General features: G+C 44.9%; 2 protein-coding genes across 3 annotated transcripts in view; one reads left to right on the top strand and one right to left on the bottom strand.

The window, feature by feature from the left end:
- The window catches only part of rcor3 (REST corepressor 3), a 25,818-nt gene extending 22,023 nt beyond the window's left edge, over positions 1–3,795 (top strand). For both annotated transcript variants that reach the window (XM_072462849.1, XM_072462848.1), the window contains exons 10-11: positions 1–29; positions 1,654–3,795. The exon at positions 1–29 is cut by the window's left edge and continues 213 nt beyond it. In XM_072462849.1, coding sequence (XP_072318950.1) covers positions 1–29; positions 1,654–2,004 — 380 coding nt within the window. In that variant the 3' untranslated portion in view covers positions 2,005–3,795. The remainder of the gene's footprint in view (positions 30–1,653) is intronic.
- A 317-nt stretch (positions 3,796–4,112) lies between these two features.
- LOC140377640 (uncharacterized) lies at positions 4,113–5,231 on the bottom strand. The gene is made up of 2 exons (XM_072463118.1): positions 5,091–5,231; positions 4,113–5,023 (listed from the first exon to the last, which is right to left on the bottom strand). Exons 1-2 carry the CDS (start codon positions 5,225–5,227, stop codon positions 4,507–4,509), a joined length of 654 nt encoding a protein of 217 aa, XP_072319219.1. The 5' UTR covers positions 5,228–5,231; the 3' UTR covers positions 4,113–4,506.
- Positions 5,232–23,049: the final 17,818 nt, after the last annotated feature.

Genomic DNA, 23,049 nt, shown 5'->3' with positions numbered 1-23,049 from the left:
GCAAGAGCACGGACGAGGAGGACGAGGAGGTGAGGCCTTTCTAACACGCAACGAGCATCGTGTCCTTCCCTCCTCAAACCCCCCACTCTTCAGCAGACTCTAAACGACAGCGAGAGATGGCCCTCGCCGCGGCTCCCGTGGCCCTCGCCGCGGCTCCCGTGGCCCTCGCCGCGACTCCCGTGGCCCTCGCCGCGACTCCCGTGGCCCTCGCCGCGGCTCCCGTGGCCCTCGCCGCGGCTCAGACAGAAAGAAATGTTTATTTGTTAAATGTCAAATTCACCAAACGACTGTTGTCTCTGATTGTGACTCGTTCTTCTGAAGCTCAAAGTGAATCTATGAAAGAACCTGATGAACAACAGTTTATGTAACATCTCTCCTCCCTCCTCTCCTCTCCTCCCTCTCTCCTCTCTCCTCTCCTCCCTCCTCCCCCCCTCTCCCCTCCCTCCTCCCTCTCTCCTCCCTCTCCCTCTCTCCTCCCTTCCTCCTCTCCTCTCTCCTCCCTCTCTCCTCCCTCCTCCCTCCCTCTCTCCTCCCTCCCTCCTCTCCTCTCTCCTCCCTCCTCTCCTCTCTCCTCCCTCCTCTCCTCCCTCTCTCCTCCCTCCTCTCCTCCCTCCTCTCTTCTCTCCTCCCTCCCTCCTCCCTCCCTCCTCCCTCCTCTCCTCCCTCCCTCCTCTCCTCTCTCCTCCCTCCCTCCTCTCCTCTCTCCTCCCTCTCTCCTCCCTCCTCTCCTCCCTCCTCTCTTCTCTCCTCCCTCCCTCCCTCCTCCCTCTCTCCTCCCTCCCTCCTCTCCTCTCTCCTCCCTCCCTCCTCTCCTCTCTCCTCCCTTCTCTCCTCCCTCCTCTCTTCTCTCCTCCCTCCCTCCTCCCTCTCTCCTCCCTCCCTCCTCCCTCTCTCCTCCCTCTCTCCTCCCTCCCTCCTCTCCTCCCTCCTCTCCTCCCTCCTCTCCTCTCTCCTCTCCTCTCTCCTCCCTCCTCTCCTCTCTCCTCCCTCCCTCCTCTCTTCTCTCCTCCCTCCCTCCTCCCTCTCTCCTCCCTCCCTCCTCCCTCCCTCCTCCCTCCCTCCTCCCTCTCTCCTCCCTCCCTCCTCCCTCTCTCCTCCCTCTCTCCTCCCTCCCTCCTCTCCTCCCTCCTCTCCTCCCTCCTCTCCTCTCTCCTCTCCTCTCTCCTCCCTCCTCTCCTCTCTCCTCCCTCCCTCCTCTCCTCTCTCCTCCCTCCCTCCTCTCCTCTCTCCTCCCTCTCTCCTCCCTCCTCTCCTCCCTCCTCTCCTCTCTCCTCCCTCCCTCCTCTCCTCTCTCCTCCCTTCTCTCCTCCCTCCTCTCTTCTCTCCTCCCTCCCTCCTCCCTCTCTCCTCCCTCCCTCCTCCCTCTCTCCTCCCTCCCTCCTCTCCTCCCTCCTCTCCTCCCTCCTCTCCTCTCTCCTCTCCTCTCTCCTCCCTCCTCTCCTCTCTCCTCCCTCCCTCCTCTCTTCTCTCCTCCCTCCCTCCTCCCTCTCTCCTCCCTCCCTCCTCCCTCCCTCCTCCCTCTCTCCTCCCTCCCTCCTCCCTCTCTCCTCCCTCTCTCCTCCCTCCCTCCTCTCCTCCCTCCTCTCCTCCCTCCTCTCCTCTCTCCTCTCCTCTCTCCTCCCTCCTCTCCTCTCTCCTCCCTCCTTCCCTCAGGTCTCCTCTGGCGCCTCTCCGGCCGCTGCCTCCTCCTCTTCCTCCTCTCACCCTCCTCTCTCCTCCTCTTCCTCCCTCCACCAGCCTCCCCCTCTGCTCCGCCCGTCCCTCCCGGCCGCCCCCGCCCTCCACCGTCACCCTCCCCCGCTCCAGCAGCAGGCGCGCTTCCTCCAGCCGCGCTCCACCTTACAGCAGCCGCCGCCCCTGATCCGGCCCACGTCCAACCCCCTGCCGCCGCGGCTCAACCCCCGGCCCAGCGCCACGGCCTGCAGCGCCGCCTCCGGGGCCGCGGGGGGCGCCGTGCAGGCACAGCAGGACGCGCCGGCTCCTCAGGCCTCAAACCTGCACTGAAGAAACACCGGCAGGTTTCTACGGCGACGGGACTCGGACAAACACGGGGCGTTTCAACACAGCCGGGCGTCTGAGGGGGAAACGGCAGTGCCAGACGGACACGGAGCGATGCTAACGTTAGCTTCTCTGAGCTAACTCTAGCATCAAGAACCACCTTTAAGACTCGACCTGATCTGAACATATACATCATTCACCAGGAAACATCTTAAACTGAATCTGAAGCGATGTCACCCGCGTTAGGCCACGCCCCCTCTGCGCCGCGCCACTTTTCACCTGCTCGGCTTTGCCCGGAATGTTCCACAATTTGGCATTAAACTGAGATCTCGCGATTCACACTTTTTCCGTGAGCCTCTCCACGGAGCCGACCGGTCTGTTTCCATGGAGATGCAGGTTTAATGCCATTCCATGGAACATTCCGTGGAACATTCCAGGAAAAGCGATAACATCTGCCACATTTAACCATAAAAACACGTCGTAGCTTCATAAAGTTTGAACCGCACGAACACTTTCACGTTCATTTCCTCCGACTCGTGTCCGAGCGCCTTTTGTCCCTTTAAACGTGTCAATCTGAATTATTCCAGCGACATTTGGACTTCTCTCGTGATGTAAAGCTTGTTCTAAATTTCAAACCTTTCAGCACTTTTTTAGAAACACTTCCTGGACCATGTTTTCGGAGCCGCAAATGTGAAGAAAGTTCAGGTGATTTTAATGTGCATAAAGATACTGCTAACGACCCTCTTCTGTTGAACCCGTCGCCGTTTCCGTTTTCACACACAAACCTGGACTTGTTTTGTTTTGCTGTTCCACCTTGTGACATCATTAAGTGCTAATTATACAGGAAGTCAAAGTTAGAATTGCTCTTGGGTCATTATGAATATGGAAAAAAAAGGTTCAACTTTGTAAACGATGTGACCTTCAATAATACCGCCATTTTAAGATTAAATGTTTAACTACATTTTGTGTATTTTTTAATGTATTTTTTATCGGCTTTGTTCTTTTACACTCGGCTCAAACCGTCCCAGTGCATGTAGCAGGGCCCTGACCGCGCCCTCCGGCCCCTGACCACGCCCTCTGACCCCAGACCGCACCCTCTGACCCTTGACCGCACCCTCCGACCCCTGACCGCACCCTCTAACCGCAGACCACACCCTCTGACCCTTGACCACACCCCTGACCACTCCTAGTAACAGTGTCCATAAAGACTCTGAACAGAAGTGGTGACAAAGCGCAGCCCTGAGGAGTCCCTCGCACTGGAACAGGACAAATTTGTTCAGCTTTGTTTTTAGAACTAAAGTATTTTTAAAATCACAAAATTGATATAAAACGACTTAATGAAAAGTTTTTTTTGCCGCTTCGTTTTCAGGTTCTTTTTAACGTTTTTAATCCTTCACTTAGATGTTTTTGGTTTCTTGCATGTTTGTTTGTTTGTTTGTTTGACTGTTGTTAGCAGCTACTTTTAATAACCTGATTTAAACTGCTTCTTTTCAACAATATTATCTGACATTCAACCAGTTTAAATCAGGAAAAGTGTTGAAAATAATAATCATAAATAAAAAAAAAAGTAAATTCGACCGACGATTGTTTGAGGAAAAAATGTCAATGTTTCGATTGAAACAAATCTGTTCTAAATGAGTTTTTTCTGCAGCTAAAAAAAACAAAGACAGAAAAATGTTTTATTTGAAGATCTGGAGGTGAAAGTGGAGGCTGTTGCCGTAGAAACGTGTTTGTACATTTGAACTGTAAATACTGTCGTCGTGTGAAAAGAACAAATAAAATCATTTGAGACTGAAACTGATTTTTTGTCTTTTAATGGGTTAATTTAAGTTCAATAAAATCAGACAAAGATTTCAAAGGATGAAATGATTTTCCCGCTCATTTTCTTTGTTTTAATCTGATTTATAAAACTTATTATTTTTCCACAGATTTAGAACGTTCTTAATCCAGTCTGAGGGGCGTGGTCAGTCTGCACACACCAATCACAGCACAGATTTTGACAGAGCGAAACGGAAGGATTTGATTCTGATTTATTCAAGTTTTGAGGCGAATTTTCTGTCAATTTAACTCAAACTTTGATATGAAAATACAAAATCCATCCAGGACTTTTTATGTAACAAAATAAAGGACATTTAAACCTGTTCACCTGCAGGGTCCCGGTCGCCTGCAGGGTCCTGTACACCTGCAGGGTCCCGGTCGCCTGCAGGGTCCCGGTCGCCTGCAGGGTCCCGGACACCTGCAGGGTCCCGGTCACCTGCATGTGTCACTTTCTCACTCGACTTCAGAAACCCCGAAACACATTTCCCAAACGGAAATGACACTTGAGTTCGGTTCAAAGTTCAGAGCTCGGTTTTCTCTTTAGTGCGCCGTGTTTTAGGACACGCCCTCGATTGAACAGCTGTAAGGTCTCTGGCAGTCGGCGGTTGATCTGTTGTAAGATCTCCATGGGTTGAACAGCCGTAGGGGCTCCAGCGGTCAGTAGTTGGACAGCTGTAAGATCCCAGGCGGTCAGCGGTTGAACAGCTGCAAGGTCTCCCTCCGGTGCCGGTGCTTCATGTGCGACTTCAGGTTGGATGTGGTGGTACATGTTTTCTTACAGAGCGAGCAGCTGAATGGTCTCTCGCCCGTGTGCGTCCTCATGTGCACGGCGATCTGACTCTTGTGCGGAAACGCCTTGTGACACACCAAACAGCTGAAGGGTTTCTCGCCCGTGTGCGTCCTCATGTGCAGTTTGAGGGTGGAGCTCACTCTGAACACCTTGTCACAGGTGGAGCAGCTGAATGGCTTCTCGCCCGTGTGTGTCCTCGTGTGGATCTCCAGATGAACCTTTTGGGTAAACGCCGTCTCGCAGATGGGACAGCTGAAAGGTTTCTCTCCCGTGTGAACTCGAATGTGTCGTTGTAAATCCTGTTTCGACCCGAAGATCTTGTCACAAAACGAGCACTGGTACTTCTTCCTTCCCGCTCCTTCGGCCGTTCCCGAGCCGTCCTCCTCGTTTTGGGCGGAGCCTGGAGCTTCTGAACAGCTGAAGGGTGAAGACAACATCACACACTCAACATTCATCTCCACAATGAGAAAAGTGTGGGACTCACAGTGGCAGCTGCTCTTCCTCTTGTTTGACGCTCGGTTCCTCTGGTTCCTCTGGTTCTTCTGGTTCTTCTGGTTCCTCTTTGATCCGTGGAGTCTCTGGTCCCTGGTTCCGACCCGGGTCTGGACTCAGGCAGGGCATCTGGACACCTGCAGGACACATTTGTACTGGAGAATAAACAGACTGTGTCCAGAGCACAACACACACACACACACACACCTTGCCTGAATGCCTTCAGCGCCTTGTTAGACAGCATTGGTTTCACTCAGAATGTAAATAAAGCGACTCACACTCACAAGAACACTCTGGATCTTGTCCTAACGTATGGAACAGAGATTAGTGACCTCATTGTCCTCCCTCAAAACCCTATATTGTCAGATCATTTCATAATTACCTTTAAGTTTATTCTTAAAGATCATCCAGTCCCACAAAATAAAGTTATAATGAAAAGGACAATATCTGAAAAATCGATCTCAAAATTCAAAGAAATAATAGAGCCAATATTCAGTGACATGTCATGTGATCCTGCTGAGAACAGCTTTAGTCCCAGTTTAAGTGATCAATGTGTCGACTTGACCATGAATTCTCTGAAGTCTGCTCTTGACGTTGTCGCGCCGTTAAAACAGAAGGTCATTAGGCCAAAGCGCGCCTCCCCATGGTACAACCAAGAACTGCGTTCACATAAACAAAGAGTTAGAAAGTTAGAGGGATTATTTCGTCGCTCTCACACCGAAGAATCCCTAAAAGCATGGAAAAGTTTCCTGCTGTCCTATAAGCAAGCTCTGCGTAAGGCCCAAACCAGATATTATTCAAATCTAATAGAAGTCAACAAAAGTAACACTAAATTCCTTTTCAGCACTGTAGCTAGGCTAACAAACTGTCACAGTGCAGTAGAGCCCTCAATCCCAGCTACACTTAGCTCTGATGATTTCCTCCTATTTTTTAACAATAAAATAAAAACAATCAGAGATAAATTAGATGAAATTACCCCCGCTATTAGCCCTGAACTAGCCCAAGCTGTAAATCTAACGTCCCATATAAATCCACCTGTAAACTTAGAAAGGTTCACAGCTGTTGATCAAGCAGAGATAACTTCAGCCATTATGTCCTCTAAAAGCTCCACTTGTGTCCTAGACCCCATTCCAAGCTCCTCAAAGACATTCTTCCCCTAATTATAGACCCTATTCTTAATATAATAAATACTTCACTCCAAAGTGGCTATGTTCCACAGTCCTTCAAACATGCAGTCATTAAACCTCTTCTGAAAAAGCCTAATCTAGATCCCGACCTATTGGTAAACTACAGACCTATTTCAAATCTTCCCTTCGTCTCTAAAATCCTTGAAAAAGTTGTAGTAAAACAGCTTTGTCGCCACCTGCAGGACAATAACTTATTTGAAGTTTTCCAGTCAGGGTTCAGAGCCCACCACAGCAGGGTTCAGAGCCCACCACAGCAGGGTTCAGAGCCCACCACAGCAGGGTTCAGAGCCCACCACAGCAGGGTTCAGAGCCCACCACAGCAGGGTTCAGAGCCCACCACAGCAGGGTTCAGAGCCCACCACAGCGTTTGACACCATTGACCACAACATTCTACTGCAGAGGTTAGAATGTGATGTAGGTGTCGGAGGAACAGCCCTCAGCTGGTTTAAATCCTATCTATCTGATCGGTTCCAATTTGTTAATGTAAACCAGAGCTCCTCACCAAGCTCTAAAGTAATTTACGGTGTGCCACAGGGTTCGGTACTTGGCCCAATTCTGTTTACTCTTTATATGCTGCCATTAGGCAACATTATCAGAAAGCATGACATTAACTTCCACTGCTATGCAGACGACACTCAGCTGTATTTATCAATGAAACCTGATCAGAGCGATCAAGTAGACAGACTTAGTACTTGTGTGAAGGAGATAAAAACCTGGATGACACTAAACTACCTGCTTCTTAACCCTGAAAAAACCGAGGTCATTGTGCTTGGCCCTAAGCATCTACGAGACGCTCTATCTGAGCAGATAGTCACACTGGACAATGTCAGTGTAGCCTCCAGTTCTACTGTAAGAAACCTTGGTGTCTTATTTGACCAGGAGCTCTCATTTAAAGCTCATATAAATCAAGCTTGTAAAACAGCCTATTTCCATTTGCGCAACATCGCCAAAATCAGAAGAATCCTGCCTAAAAGTGATGCCGAAAAACTTATCCATGCATTTGTAACGACTAGATTAGACTAATGTAACTCCCTGCTTGCAGCGTGTCCTAAAAGCTCCATAAAAAGCTTTCAACTGGTTCAAAATGCAGCAGCAAGATTACTAACAGGAACAAAAAGAAGAGAGCACATTACGCCAGTGCTGGAGTCTCTTCACTGGCTCCCCGTCGAGTCCAGAATCAAATTCAAAATTCTACTCTTGACCTACAAAGCCATAAATGACATGGCCCCATCCTACCTCAAAGATGCTATAGAACCATATCATCCAAACAGAGCTCTTCGCTCTCAGAATGCTGGCCTTCTGGTGGTGCCAAGAGTCTCTAAAAGTACTGTAGGAGGTAGAGCGTTTAGCTCCCAAGCTCCTGTGTTATGGAATCAGCTCCCGACCCATGTTAAATATGCTGACACAGTCTCTTCATTTAAGTCCAGGCTTAAAACGTTCCTCTTCGAAATCGCTTATGGTCAGACTAGTTAGGAACATAAAGATAAACCCACAGCTTTAGCTACGCTGCCCTAGGAGTAACTATGCTGGGGGAAGTATGTCAGCTTGAGCACTATCCTCTTCTTCTTCTGACTACTTATGCTATCAAACAATATTTATTTTTTGATTCCACTTGCAAACTGTTCACCGCCTTCTTTTCTTTCTCTCACTCCTGAGGACCTGTGGACCCAGATGCCCCTCCCCTGGTGAAGTGGTCCCTGCCCTGTGTGGACGGTCCCTCATCTGCCTGAAGAGTGGGTCCAGTTCGCCTCAGACGGTCCCTCATCTGCCTGAAGAGTGGGTCCAGCTCGCCTCCGACGGTCCCTCATCTGCCTGAAGAGTGGGTCCAGCTCGACTCAGTCGGTCCCTCATCTGCCTGAAGAGTGGGTCCAGCTCCAGTCTCCCTTGTGTCCGTCTGTCCGTCTGTGAGAGTCGGATCTCTCCTTCACTGGAACTCCTCCAGGTTTCTACGCTTTTTTCCCAAAGAGGTTTTTTTGTAGTTTTTCCTGGCCGAGAAGGAGAGTCTAAGGACAGAGGACCCTGGGACATCGTCCCTCGCCACCACAGACATTGTCTGACTCCATCGCCACCACAGACATTGTCTGACTCCATCGCCACCACAGACATTGTCTGACTCCATCGCCACCACAGACATTGTTGATTCATTTCTCCCTGTGGCCCTCAGAGGCAACTGTTGTTGTGATTTTGGGCCTTACAAAAATAAATTGATTTGATTTGACACACAACACAACACACTGAAGGACTCTACATTAGGACTCTACATTAGACCTGAAGGACTCTACATTAGACCTGAAGGACTCTATATTAGACCTGAAGGACTCTATATTAGACCTGAAGGACTCTATATTAGACCTGAAGGACTCTATATTAGACCTGAAGGACTCTACATTAGACCTGATGGACTCTACATTAGACCTGAAGGACTCTATATTAGACCTGAAGGACTCTATATTAGGACTCTACATTAGACCTGAAGGACTCTACATTAGGACTCTACATTAGACCTGAAGGACTCTATATTAGGACTCTACATTAGACCTGAAGGACTCTATATTAGACCTGAAGGACTCTATATTAGACCTGAAGGACTCTATATTAGACCTGAAGGACTCTACATTAGGACTCTACATTAGACCTGAAGGACTCTATATTAGACCTGAAGGACTCTATATTAGACCTGAAGGACTCTATATTAGACCTGAAGGACTCTATATTAGACCTGAAGGACTCTACATTAGACCTGAAGGACTCTACATTAGACCTGAAGGACTCTATATTAGGACTCTATATTAGACCTGAAGGACTCTACATTAGACCTGAAGGACTCTACATTAGACCTGATGGACTCTGTATTAGACCTGAAGGACTCTACATTAGACCTGAAGGACTCTATATTAGACCTGAAGGACTCTACATTAGGACTCTACATTAGACCTGAAGGACTCTATATTAGACCTGAAGGACTCTATATTAGACCTGAAGGACTCTATATTAGACCTGAAGGACTCTACATTAGACCTGAAGGACTCTACATTAGACCTGAAGGACTCTATATTAGGACTCTATATTAGACCTGAAGGACTCTACATTAGACCTGAAGGACTCTACATTAGACCTGAAGGACTCTACATTAGACCTGAAGGACTCTACATTAGACCTGAAGGACTCTATATTAGACCTGATGGACTCTGTATTAGACCTGAAGGACTCTACATTAGACCTGAAGGACTCTATATTAGACCTGAAGGACTCTACATTAGACCTGAAGGACTCTACATTAGACCTGAAGGACTCTATATTAGACCTGGAGGACTCTACATTAGGACTCTACATTAGACCTGAAGGACTCTACATTAGGACTCTATATTAGACCTGAAGGACTCTATATTAGGACTCTACATTAGACCTGAAGGACTCTACATTAGACCTGAAGGACTCTATATTAGACCTGAAGGACTCTATATTAGACCTGAAGGACTCTACATTAGACCTGAAGGACTCTATATTAGACCTGGAGGACTCTACATTAGGACTCTACATTAGACCTGAAGGACTCTACATTAGGACTCTATATTAGACCTGAAGGACTCTATATTAGGACTCTACATTAGACCTGAAGGACTCTACATTAGACCTGAAGGACTCTACATTAGACCTGAAGGACTCTATATTAGACCTGAAGGACTCTATATTAGACCTGAAGGACTCTACATTAGACCTGAAGGACTCTATATTAGACCTGAAGGACTCTATATTAGACCTGAAGGACTCTACATTAGACCTGAAGGACTCTACATTAGACCTGAAGGACTCTATATTAGACCTGAAGAACTCTATATTAGGACTCTATATTAGACCTGAAGGACTCTATATTAGACCTGAAGGACTCTACATTAGACCTGAAGGACTCTACATTAGACCTGAAGGACTCTATATTAGGACTCTATATTAGACCTGAAGGACTCTACATTAGACCTGAAGGACTCTATATTAGGACTCTACATTAGACCTGAAGGACTCTACATTAGACCTGAAGGACTCTATATTAGACCTGAAGAACTCTATATTAGGACTCTATATTAGACCTGATGGACTCTATATTAGACCTGAAGGACTCTACATTAGACCTGAAGGACTCTACATTAGACCTGAAGGACTCTATATTAGGACTCTATATTAGACCTGAAGGACTCTACATTAGACCTGAAGGACTCTATATTAGGACTCTACATTAGACCTGAAGGACTCTACATTAGACCTGAAGGACTCTATATTAGACCTGAAGGACTCTATATTAGGACTCTATATTAGACCTGATGGACTCTATATTAGACCTGAAGGACTCTACATTAGACCTGAAGGACTCTACATTAGACCTGAAGGACTCTATATTAGACCTGGAGGACTCTACATTAGGACTCTACATTAGACCTGAAGGACTCTACATTAGGACTCTACATTAGACCTGAAGGACTCTATATTAGACCTGAAGGACTCTACATTAGACCTGAAGGACTCTACATTAGACCTGAAGGACTCTATATTAGACCTGAAGGACTCTATATTAGACCTGAAGGACTCTATATTAGACCTGAAGGACTCTATATTAGGACTCTATATTAGACCTGAAGGACTCTACATTAGACCTGAAGGACTCTATATTAGACCTGAAGGACTCTATATTAGGACTCTATATTAGACCTGAAGGACTCTACATTAGACCTGAAGGACTCTATATTAGACCTGAAGGACTCTATATTAGGACTCTATATTAGACCTGAAGGACTCTACATTAGACCTGAAGGACTCTATATTAGACCTGAAGGACTCTATATTAGACCTGAAGGACTCTACATTAGACCTGAAGGACTCTACATTAGACCTGAAGGACTCTATATTAGACCTGAAGAACTCTATATTAGGACTCTATATTAGACCTGAAGGACTCTACATTAGACCTGAAGGACTCTACATTAGACCTGAAGGACTCTATATTAGGACTCTATATTAGACCTGAAGGACTCTACATTAGACCTGATGGACTCTATATTAGACCTGAAGGACTCTACATTAGACCTGAAGGACTCTACATTAGACCTGAAGGACTCTACATTAGACCTGAAGGACTCTATATTAGGACTCTACATTAGACCTGAAGGACTCTACATTAGGACTCTACATTAGACCTGAAGGACTCTATATTAGACCTGAAGGACTCTACATTAAGACTCTACATTAGACCTGAAGGACTCTATATTAGACCTGAAGGACTCTACATTAGACCTGAAGGACTCTATATTAGACCTGAAGGACTCTACATTAGACCTGAAGGACTCTATATTAGGACTCTACATTAGACCTGATGGACTCTATATTAGACCTGAAGGACTCTACATTAGACCTGAAGGACTCTACATTAGACCTGAAGGACTCTACATTAGGACTCTATATTAGACCTGAAGGACTCTATATTAGGACTCTACATTAGACCTGAAGGACTCTATATTAGACCTGAAGGACTCTACATTAGACCTGAAGGACTCTACATTAGACCTGAAGGACTCTATATTAGACCTGAAGGACTCTACATTAGACCTGAAGGACTCTACATTAGACCTGAAGGACTCTATATTAGACCTGAAGGACTCTACATTAGACCTGAAGGACTCTATATTAGACCTGAAGGACTCTACATTAGGACTCTATATTAGACCTGAAGGACTCTATATTAGACCTGAAGGACTCTACATTAGACCTGAAGGACTCTATATTAGACCTGAAGGACTCTACATTAGACCTGAAGGACTCTACATTAGGACTCTATATTAGACCTGAAGGACTCTATATTAGGACTCTACATTAGACCTGAAGGACTCTACATTAGACCTGAAGGACTCTACATTAGACCTGAAGGACTCTATATTAGACCTGAAGGACTCTATATTAGACCTGAAGGACTCTATATTAGACCTGAAGGACTCTACATTAGACCTGAAGGACTCTATATTAGGACTCTACATTAGACCTGAAGGACTCTACATTAGACCTGAAGGACTCTACATTAGACCTGAAGGACTCTATATTAGACCTGAAGGACTCTATATTAGACCTGAAGGACTCTATATTAGACCTGAAGGACTCTATATTAGACCTGAAGGACTCTATATTAGACCTGAAGGACTCTACATTAGGACTCTATATTAGACCTGAAGGACTCTATATTAGACCTGAAGGACTCTACATCAGACATTCAGTTCTAAGGTCATGTTCTGAAACAGACTTTAAAGGTCCATGTGTGACCTCCATCCTCTCTCCCCCCTCCTCTCTCTCTCTTCCTCCTCCTCCTCTCCCTCCTCCTCCTTTCTCTCCTCCTCCTCCTCCTCCTCCTCCCCCTCCTTCTCCTTTCTCTCCTCCTCCTCCTCCTCCTCCTCCTCCCCCTCCTCCTCCTCTCCCTCCTCCTCCTCCTCCTCCTCTCTCTCCTCCTCCTCCTCTCCCTCCTCTTCCTCCTCCTCTCCCTCCTCCCCCTCTCTCTCCTCCTCCTCCTCTCCCTCCTCCTCCTCTCCCTCCTCCTTCTCCTCCCCCTCCTCCTCTCCCTCCTCCTTCTCCTCTCTCTCCTCCTCCTCCTCTCCTCCTTCTCCTCTCCCTCCTCCTTCTCCTCCTCTCTCTCCTCCTCCTCCTCTCCCTCCTCCTCCTCCTCTCCCTCCTCCTCCTCCTCCTCCCCCTCCTCCTCCTTTCTCTCCTCCTCCTCCTCCTCCTCCTCCTCTCTCTCCTCCCCCTCCTCCTCCTCTCCCTCCTCCTCCTCCTCCTCCTCCTCCTCCTCTCTCTCCTCCTCCTCCTCTCCCTCCTCCTCCTCCTCCTCTCCCTCCTCCCCCTCCTCCTCCTCCTCCTCCTCTCTCTCCTCCTCCTCCTCTCCCTCCTCCTCCTCTCCCTCCTCCTTCTCCTCCCCCTCCTCCTCCTCTCCCTCCTCCTCCCCCTCCTCCTCCTCCTCCTCTCCCTCCTCCCCCTCCTCCTCCTCCTCCTCCTCCTCCTCCTCCTCTCCCTCCTCTCCTCCTCCTCCTCCTGCAGATGGATGGTCTCACATCCACGGCCACAGACCCACCCGCTTTGTGCTGCTCGTGCCTCGGGTCCCGGTGGTCCCGGTGGTCCCGGGGCCGGTCCCGTGGCCTCTGGTCCCGTGGCCTCTGGTCCCGCGGCCTCTGGTCCCGGTGTTCCCGGTTTTCCCGGTGGTCCCGGGGCCTCTGGTCCCGGTGGTCCCGGGGCCGGTCCCGGGGCCTCTGTTCCCGGTGGTCCCGGGGCCGGTCCCGGGGCCTCTGTTCCCGGTGCTCCGGTGTCTCTTTGTGGAGCTTCACGTCTTCTTCCCTCGCGCGTCGCGGAGGCTTCACTGAAGCTTCAGTTTGAGACATTTTTCAAACGTTTGTTTTCAGCCGCAGCTCGAGCTCGTGACTCCGCCTCTGACGTCATCAGTGGCACGCGTTGGCGCCCTCTGCCGGCGACCAGGAGAACTACACCTGAGTAAAACAAACAGGATTAAATCTGTTTTAACGTCATAAAGTCACTTCAGTGCCACCTCGTGTGTCCCACTGTTACTGCAGTGGTTTTATATTGTATAGTTTGTATTGTATATTGTATAGTTTGTATTGTATATTGTATATAGTATATAGTATAGTGTATAGTGTATAGTGTATATTGTATATAGTATATAGTATAGTGTATAGTGTATATTGTATAGTGTATATAGTATAGTGTATATTGTATATAGTATAGTGTATGGTGTATAGTGTATATAGTATATAGTATATAGTATAGTGTATAGTGTATATTGTATATTGTATATTGTATATTTTATATAGTATATTGTATAGTGTATAGTGTTATTGTAAATTGTATATTGTATATTTTATATAGTATATAGTATATTGTATAGTGTATAGTGTATATAGTATAGTGTATAGTGTATATTGTATATTGTATGTAGTATATAGTATATAGTATAGTGTATAGTGTATATAGTATATTGTATATTGTGTATAGTATTGTGTATAGTGTATAGTGTATATTGTATATAGTATATAGTATATTGTATATAGTATAAAGTTTATTGTATATTGTATATTGTTAATAGTAAATAGTAAAAGTAAATAGTATATAGTAAATTGTATATTGTATATTGTATATAGTATATAGTATAGTTTATAGTGTATATTGTATATTGTATATTGTATATAGTATTGTGTATAGTGTATATTGTATATAGTATATTGTATAGTGTATAGAGTATATAGTATATTGTATATTGTATATTGTATACAGTATAGTGTATATTGTATACTTTATAGTGTATATTGTATATTTTATATAGTATAGTGTATAGTGTATAGTGTATAGTGTATAGTGTATATTGTATATTGTATATAGTATTGTGTATAGTGTATAGTGTATATTGTATATAGTATATAGTATATTGTATATAGTATAAAGTTTATTGTATATTGTATATTGTATATTGTAAATAGTATAGTGTATATTGTATATTGTAAATAGTATATAGTATAGTGTATATTGTATATAGTATATAGTATATTGTATATAGTATAGTGTATATTGTATATTGTATATTGTATATTGTATATAGTATATAGTATAGTGTATATTGTATATTGTATATAGTATAGTGTATATTGTATATAGTATATTGTATATTGTATATATTATATAGTATATTGTATATAGTATAGTGTATGTTGTATATAGTATATAGTATAGTGTATATTGTATATAGTATATAGTATATTGTATATAGTAAATAGTATATAGTATATAATATATAGTATATTGTATATAGTATAGAGTATATTGTATATAGTATATAGTAAATATTATATAGTACATAGTATATTGTATATAGTATATAGTAAATAGTATATAGTGCAAGTATATAGTATATTGTATATTGTATATAGTATATAGTATATTGTATATAGTAAATAGTATATAGTATATAGTATATAGTATATAATATATAGTATATTGTATATAGTATAGTGTATATTGTATATAGTATATAGTATATTGTATATAGTATATAGTAAATAGTATATAGTACAAGTATATACTATATTGTATATTGTATATAGTATATAGTATATTGTATATAGTAAATAGTATATAGTATATAGTATAGTGTATATTGTATATAGTATATAGTATATAGTAAATATTATATAGTATATAGTATATTGTATATAGTATATAGTAAATAGTATATAGTACAAGTATATAGTATATAGTATATTGTATATAGTATATAGTAAATAGTATATAGTACAAGTATATAGTATATAGTATATAGTATATAGTATATTGTATATTGTATATAGTATATAGTATATAGTAAATATTATATAGTATATAGTATATTGTATATAGTATATAGTAAATAGTATATAGTACAAGTATATAGTATATAGTATATTGTATATAGTATATAGTAAATAGTATATAGTACAAGTATATAGTATATAGTATATAGTATATAGTATATTGTGTGAATGTTTCTGCTGTGATTAGACGTACACGGGACGTTCACCACGAACACAGTGGGACAAACTGCAGTTCACTTTGTCCCACTTTGTCCAGAATCTGTTGAATCTGTCCAGGTCAGGTCCAAATGTCACAATGAAAATACTGTTTGTTTGTTTGTTTGTTTGTTTGTTTGTTTGAGCCCCAGAACACGTGACAGTGGTTCTCCTCCTGGTGGCGCTGTTTCTCCAACAGTTGCATTTCCCTGTGAATAATGACCTTTGACCTTTGACCTGGAGTTATGAAGAAACATGACACGTTTCACCAGAAGAACATGTGACTTTGAGCTCCGCCTCTGAGCTCCTCCCACTCTTCATCTGTCAAAACAACATGAGCTTCTGTTTACATTTGTGTTTAATAGAACTGTAGTTATTCTTTAGATAATCCTGGAAAAACATCTCAGTCAGAGGTTATAAAGGTCAGAGGTTATAAAGGTCAGAGGTTACAAAGGTCAGAGGTTATAAAGGTCAGAGGTTATAAAGGGCAGAGGTTATAAAGGTCAGAGGTTACAAAGGTCAGAGGTTATAAAGGTCAGAGGTTATAAAGGGCAGAGGTCATAAAGGGCAGAGGTCACAAAGGTCAGAGGTTATAAAGGTCAGAGGTTACAAATGCCAGCGGTTATAAAGGTCAGAGGTTATAAAGGGCAGAGTTTATAAAGATCAGAGGTTATAAAGGTCAGAGGTTATAAAGGTCAGAGGTCATAAAGGGCAGAGGTTACAAAGGTCAGAGGTTATAAAGGTCAGAGGTTACAAATGCCAGCGGTTATAAAGGTCAGAGGTTACATAGGTCAGAGGTTAAAAAGTGCAGAGGTTATAAAGGGCAGAGTTTATAAAGGTCAGAGGTTATAAAGGTCAGAGGTTATGAAGGTCATGACTTTGTTTCATGTCTTGGTTATAATAACTCTTTATGTGTAAAAAAACTATAAAAGTCTGTTTCTCTTTCAACACATCAAAGCTTTAGACCTTTTGTCCTCCAGACCTTGAGTCTCAGGTCAGTTCTATTTGGTACAAAACCTTTGGTCAAAAAACTTTACCAGTTTAAGATTGAAACGTCGTGTTTAGTTTGTATGTTCAGTATAAGACCTGTACAGGAACCTCAGGCACCACATGACTCTCAGTATAAGACCTGTACAGGAACCCCCGGCACCACATGACTCTCAGTATAAGACCTGTGCAGGAACCTCCGGCACCACATGACTCTCAGTATGAGACCTGTACAGGAACCCCCGGCACCACATGACTCTCAGTATAAGACCTGTACAGGAACCCCCGGCACCACATGACTCTCAGTATAAGACCTGTACAGGAACCCCCGGCACCACATGACTCTCAGTATAAGACCTGTGCAGGAACCCCCGGCACCACATTACTCTCAGTATAAGACCTGTACAGGAACCCCCGGCACCACATGACTCTCAAATCAAATCAAATCAAATCAATTTATTTTTGTAAGGCCCAAAATCACAACAACAGTTGCCTCTGAGGGCCACAGGGAGAAATGAATCAACAATGTCTGTGGTGGCGATGAAGTCAGACAATGTCTGTGGTGGCGAGGGACGATGTCCCAGGGTCCTCTGTCCTTAGACTCTCCTTCTCGGCCAGGAAAAACTACAAAAAAACCTCTTTGGGAAAAAAGCGTAGAAACCTGGAGGAGTTCCAGTGAAGGAGAGATCCGACTCTCACAGACGGACAGACGGACACGAGGAGACTGGAGCTGGACCCACTCTTCAGGCAGAAGAGGGACCGTCTGAGTCGAGCTGGACCCACTCTTCAGGCAGATGAGGGACCGTCTGAGTCGAGCTGGACCCACTCTTCAGGCAGAAGAGGGACCGTCGGAGGCGAGCTGGACCCACTCTTCAGACAGAAGAGGGACCGTCGGAGGCGAGCTGGACCCACTCTTCAGGCAGAAGAGGGACCGTCTGAGTCGAGCTGGACCCACTCTTCAGGCAGAAGAGGGACCGTCGGAGGCGAGCTGGACCCACTCCTCAGGCAGATGAGGGACCGTCGGAGGCGAGCTGGACCCACTCTTCAGGCAGATGAGGGACCGTCTGAGGCGAACTGGACCCACTCTTCAGGCAGATGAGGGACCGTCCACACAGGGCAGGGACCACTTCACCAGGGGAGGGGCATCTGGGTCCACAGGTCCTCAGGAGTGAGAGAAAGAAAAGAAGGCGGTGAACAGTTTGCAAGTGGAATCAAAAAATAAATATTGTTTGATAGCATAAGTAGTCAGAAGAAGAAGAGGATAGTGCTCAAGCTGACATACTTCCCCCAGCATAGTTACTCCTAGGGCAGCGTAGCTAAAGCTGTGGGTTTATCTTTATGTTCCTAACTAGTCTGACCATAAGCGATTTCGAAGAGGAACGTTTTAAGCCTGGACTTAAATGAAGAGACTGTGTCAGCATATTTAACATGGGTCGGGAGCTGATTCCATAACACAGGAGCTTGGGAGCTAAACGCTCTACCTCCTACAGTACTTTTAGAGACTCTTGGCACCACCAGAAGGCCGGCATTCTGAGAGCGAAGAGCTCTGTTTGGATGATATGGTTCTATAGCATCTTTGAGGTAGGATGGGGCCACGTCATTTATGGCTTTGTAGGTCAAGAGTAGAATTTTGAATTTGATTCTAGACTCGACGGGGAGCCAGTGAAGAGACTTCAGCACTGGCGTAATGTGCTCTCTTCTTTTTGTTCCTGTTAGTAATCTTGCTGCTGCATTTTGAACCAGTTGAAAGCTTTTTATGGAGCTTTTAGGACACGCTGCAAGCAGGGAGTTACATTAGTCTAATCTAGTCGTTACAAATGCATGGATAAGTTTTTCGGCATCACTTTTAGGCAGGATTCTTCTGATTTTGGCGATGTTGCGCAAATGGAAATAGGCTGTTTTACAAGCTTGATTTATATGAGCTTTAAATGAGAGCTCCTGGTCAAATAAGACTCCAAGGTTTCTTACAGTAGAACTGGAGGCTACACTGACATTGTCCAGTGTGACTATCTGCTCAGATAGATTGTCTCGTAGATGCTTAGGGCCAAGCACAATGACCTCGGTTTTTTCAGGGTTAAGAAGCAGGTAGTTTAGTGTCATCCAGGTTTTTATCTCCTTCACACAAGTACTAAGTCTGTCTACTTGATCGCTCTGATCAGGTTTCATTGATAAATACAGCTGAGTGTCATCTGCATAGCAGTGGAAGTTAATGTCATGCTTTCTGATAATGTTGCCTAACGGCAGCATATAAAGAGTAAACAGAATTGGACCGAGTACCGAACCCTGTGGCACACCGTAAATTACTTTAGAGCTTGGTGAGGAGCTCTGGTTTACATTAACAAATTGGAACCTATCAGATAGATAGGATTTAAACCAGCTGAGCGCTGTTCCTCCAACACCTACATCACATTCTAACCTCTGCAGTAGAATGTTGTGGTCGATGGTGTCAAACGCTGCGCTGAGGTCCAACAGAACCAGGATTGAGACCAGTCCATCGTCAGCGGCTAATAACAAATCATTTGTGACTTTAACTAGTGCAGTTTCAGTGCTGTGGTGGGCTCTGAACCCTGACTGGAAAACTTCAAATAAGTTATTGTCCTGCAGGTGGCGACAAAGCTGTTTTACTACAACTTTTTCAAGGATTTTAGAGACGAAGGGAAGATTTGAAATAGGTCTGTAGTTTACCAATAGGTCGGGATCTAGATTAGGCTTTTTCAGAAGAGGTTTAATGACTGCATGTTTGAAGGACTGTGGAACATAGCCACTTTGGAGTGAAGTATTTATTATATTAAGAATAGGGTCTATAATTAGGGGAAGAATGTCTTTGAGGAGTCTGCTTGGAATGGGGTCTAGGACACAAGTTGAGCTTTTAGAGGACATAATGGCTGAAGTTCTCTCTCTTGATCAACAGCTGTGAACCTTTCTAGGTTTACAGGTGGATTTATATGGGACGTTAGATTTACAGCTTGGGCTAGTTCAGGGCTAATAGCGGGGGTAATTTCATCTAATTTATCTCTGATTGTTTTTATTTTATTATTAAAAAATAGGAGGAAATCATCAGAGCTAAGTGTAGCTGGGATTGAGGGCTCTACTGCACTGTGACAGTTTGTTAGCCTAGCTACAGTGCTGAAAAGGAATTTAGTGTTACTTTTGTTGACTTCTATTAGATTTGAATAATATCTGGTTTGGGCCTTACGCAGAGCCTGCTTATAGGACAGCAGGCAACTTTTCCATGCTTTTAGGGATTCTTCGGTGTGAGAGCGACGAAATAATCCCTCTAACTTTCTAACTCTTTGTTTATGTGAACGCAGTTCTTGGTTGTACCATGGGGAGGCGCGCTTTGGCCTAATGACCTTCTGTTTTAACGGCGCGACAACGTCAAGAGCAGACTTCAGAGAATTCATGGTCAAGTCGACACATTGATCACTTAAACTGGGACTAAAGCTGTTCTCAGCAGGATCACATGACATGTCACTGAATATTGGCTCTATTATTTCTTTGAATTTTGAGATAGATTTTTCAGATATTGTCCTTTTCATTATAACTTTATTTTGTGGGACTGGATGATCTTTAAGAATAAACTGAAAGGTAATTAGGAAATGATCTGACAATATAGGGTTTTGAGGGAGGACACTGAGGTCACTAATCTCTGTTCCATACGTTAGGACAAGATCCAGAGTGTTCTTATGAGTGTGAGTCGGTTTATTTACATTCTGAGTGAAACCAATGCTGTCTAACAAGGCGCTGAAGGCATTACTGAGAGCGTCATCACTCACATTCACGTGGATATTAAAGTCTCCAACTATAACTATTTTATCCCAGGCTAACACTAAGTTTGATATAAAGTCAGAAAACTCTGTTAAAAACTCTGAATAGGGACCAGGAGGTCGGTAGATAACTATGAACAAAACTCCTTTTTGGTTTTTCATATTTGGACATGTGATCGACAGCATAAGGCTTTCAAATGAGTGAAATGCATTGTTAGTTTTAGGGCTCATGAGTCGCTTGAGTGTGAGATCACTGCCACACCACCACCTCGGCCTGTGCTCCTGGCAGTCTGAAAGTTAGCATGGGTGGGTGGGGTTAGCATGGGTGGGTGGGGTGGACTCATTTAGTCTGACGTAGTCGTCTTGTTGAAGCCACGTTTCAGTTAGAGCTAGAAGATCTATGTTATAGTCACTAATTAATTCATTAACTAAGAGCGATTTGGAGGAAATTGCTCTAATGTTTAGCAGTCCACATTTTACGTGTTTATTCATTTGTGTATTTGTGTCATTTGTGATTGTTATTTTCCTTAAGTTATTTGGTCTGACGCCTGAAATATTTTTTCTGAGATGTGACTTTTTGGCATTATTTGTACGAGGGACACACACAGTCTCTATCTGTCTTGAATCTGAACACTTCACATGTAACAGAACGGGCGAGAGTTCAGCGACAGAGGAGCGTCTTAAACTGCTGCTCTGCACCTGGGGCTCATCCCTAGATGGTCACTTAACACGACTAAGACTATCGGTCAAATTCCGAACTAATAGGGATGAACCCTCCGAAGTCGGATGGATGCCATCCCTGCGTATGAGCCCGGGCTTTCCCCAAAACGCACTCCAGTTATCAATAAAGACAACGTTGTTTTGAGGGCACCATCTGGATAACCAGTTGTTGAATGCTGAGAGACGGCTGTACAATTCAGCATTGATCCGATTGGGCAGGGGACCAGAAAATATTACAGTGTCCGACATCGACTTCGCTAGGTCACACACCGCGGCTACTTGAACTTTGAGCACCTCTGATTGTCTCCGACGGGCGTCGTTACCGCCTGCGTGAACCACGACTCGCCGGAAACGGGTCCTGCTCCGCTTTAAGATCCTTAGGTTTCCTTCGATGTCACCCATTCTGGCCCCCGGGTAACACCTAACGCTAGCAGCTGGCAGCTTCACGTCTCTAACAATAGAACTCCCGATTACAAGAGTTTCTCTAGTGTGTTCAGCGGGCGTGTGATCGCTGAGGGGAGAAAACCTATTATAGACGTGAAGCTCACGGCGCTCTGAGGTTCGGCGTTTAGCGCCTTGTCCCCTCCGAACTGTCACAAAATGGTCCCTATTCTGTTCCTGGTCTAGTCCCGGCTGCACGGGAGACGCTGAGGGGCTGAGCTCGGCCTTACTGCTACTGCTAATGCTAATGCTACGCCCTGCAGCGCGGTCCGGTAGCCCTCGCGCTAAAACCGAACTATAACTGGACTTAAGCTCCTCTAAACAGCGGATCCGCGCTTCTAACTCTGTAACCCTGGCCTCCAAAACTACCACTACACTGCACTTCACGCACCTATCATCAGAGAAGGAGCCAGGGTTCTGACTCGACATATGACAGCTCAAACAGGTAAAGGTAGATCCAGCCATGACGCTAGCGGCTAGGCTACGCTAGGCTAGTTCAGGCTGGAGCTAGAAAGTGAGGAGGGCTTTTTAATCCACGAAATACTGAAAAGTGAGCGGCTTGAGGCTCCGGATTGTTTGCGGAGAAATCAAACGTTCACTTTCGTGTATATGATGCGTAAATAGTGTGTATAATTCGTGGATTAATCGGTAAAAGGCTCTAAGAACGAACAGCTCTGAAAACGCGACACACTCACCGGAAATGACGTCACCGTTCCACCACATCCACAGCTGTCTCAGTATAAGACCTGTACAGGAACCCCCGGCACCACATTACTCTCAGTATAAGACCTGTACAGGAACCTCAGGCACCACATGACTCTCAGTATAAGGCCTGTACAGGAACCCCCGGCACCACATGACTCTCAGTATAAGACCTGTACAGGAACCCCCGGCACCACATGACTCTCAGTATAAGGCCTGTACAGGAACCCCCGGCACCACATGACTCTCAGTATAAGACCTGTACAAGAACCCCCGGCACCACATGACTCTCAGTATAAGACCTGTACAGGAACCTCCAGCACCACATGACTCTCAGTATAAGACCTGTACAGGAACCCCCGGCACCACATGACTCTCAGTATAAGGCCTGTACAGGAACCCCCGGCACCACATGACTCTCAGTATAAGACCTGTGCAGGAACCCCCGGCACCACATGACTCTCAGTATAAGACCTGTACAGGAACCCCCGGCACCACATGACTCTCAGTATAAGACCTGTACAGGAACCCCCGGCACCACATGACTCTCAGTATAAGACCTGTACAGGAAC

Source organism: Eucyclogobius newberryi, unplaced genomic scaffold, assembly GCF_026437365.1.
Source record: "Eucyclogobius newberryi isolate DKJ021-1_F unplaced genomic scaffold, fEucNew1.0.hap1 SCAF_4, whole genome shotgun sequence".
NCBI classification, from domain to species: domain Eukaryota; kingdom Metazoa; phylum Chordata; class Actinopteri; order Gobiiformes; family Gobiidae; genus Eucyclogobius; species Eucyclogobius newberryi.
This window is presented reverse-complemented; position numbering and strand designations above follow the sequence as displayed.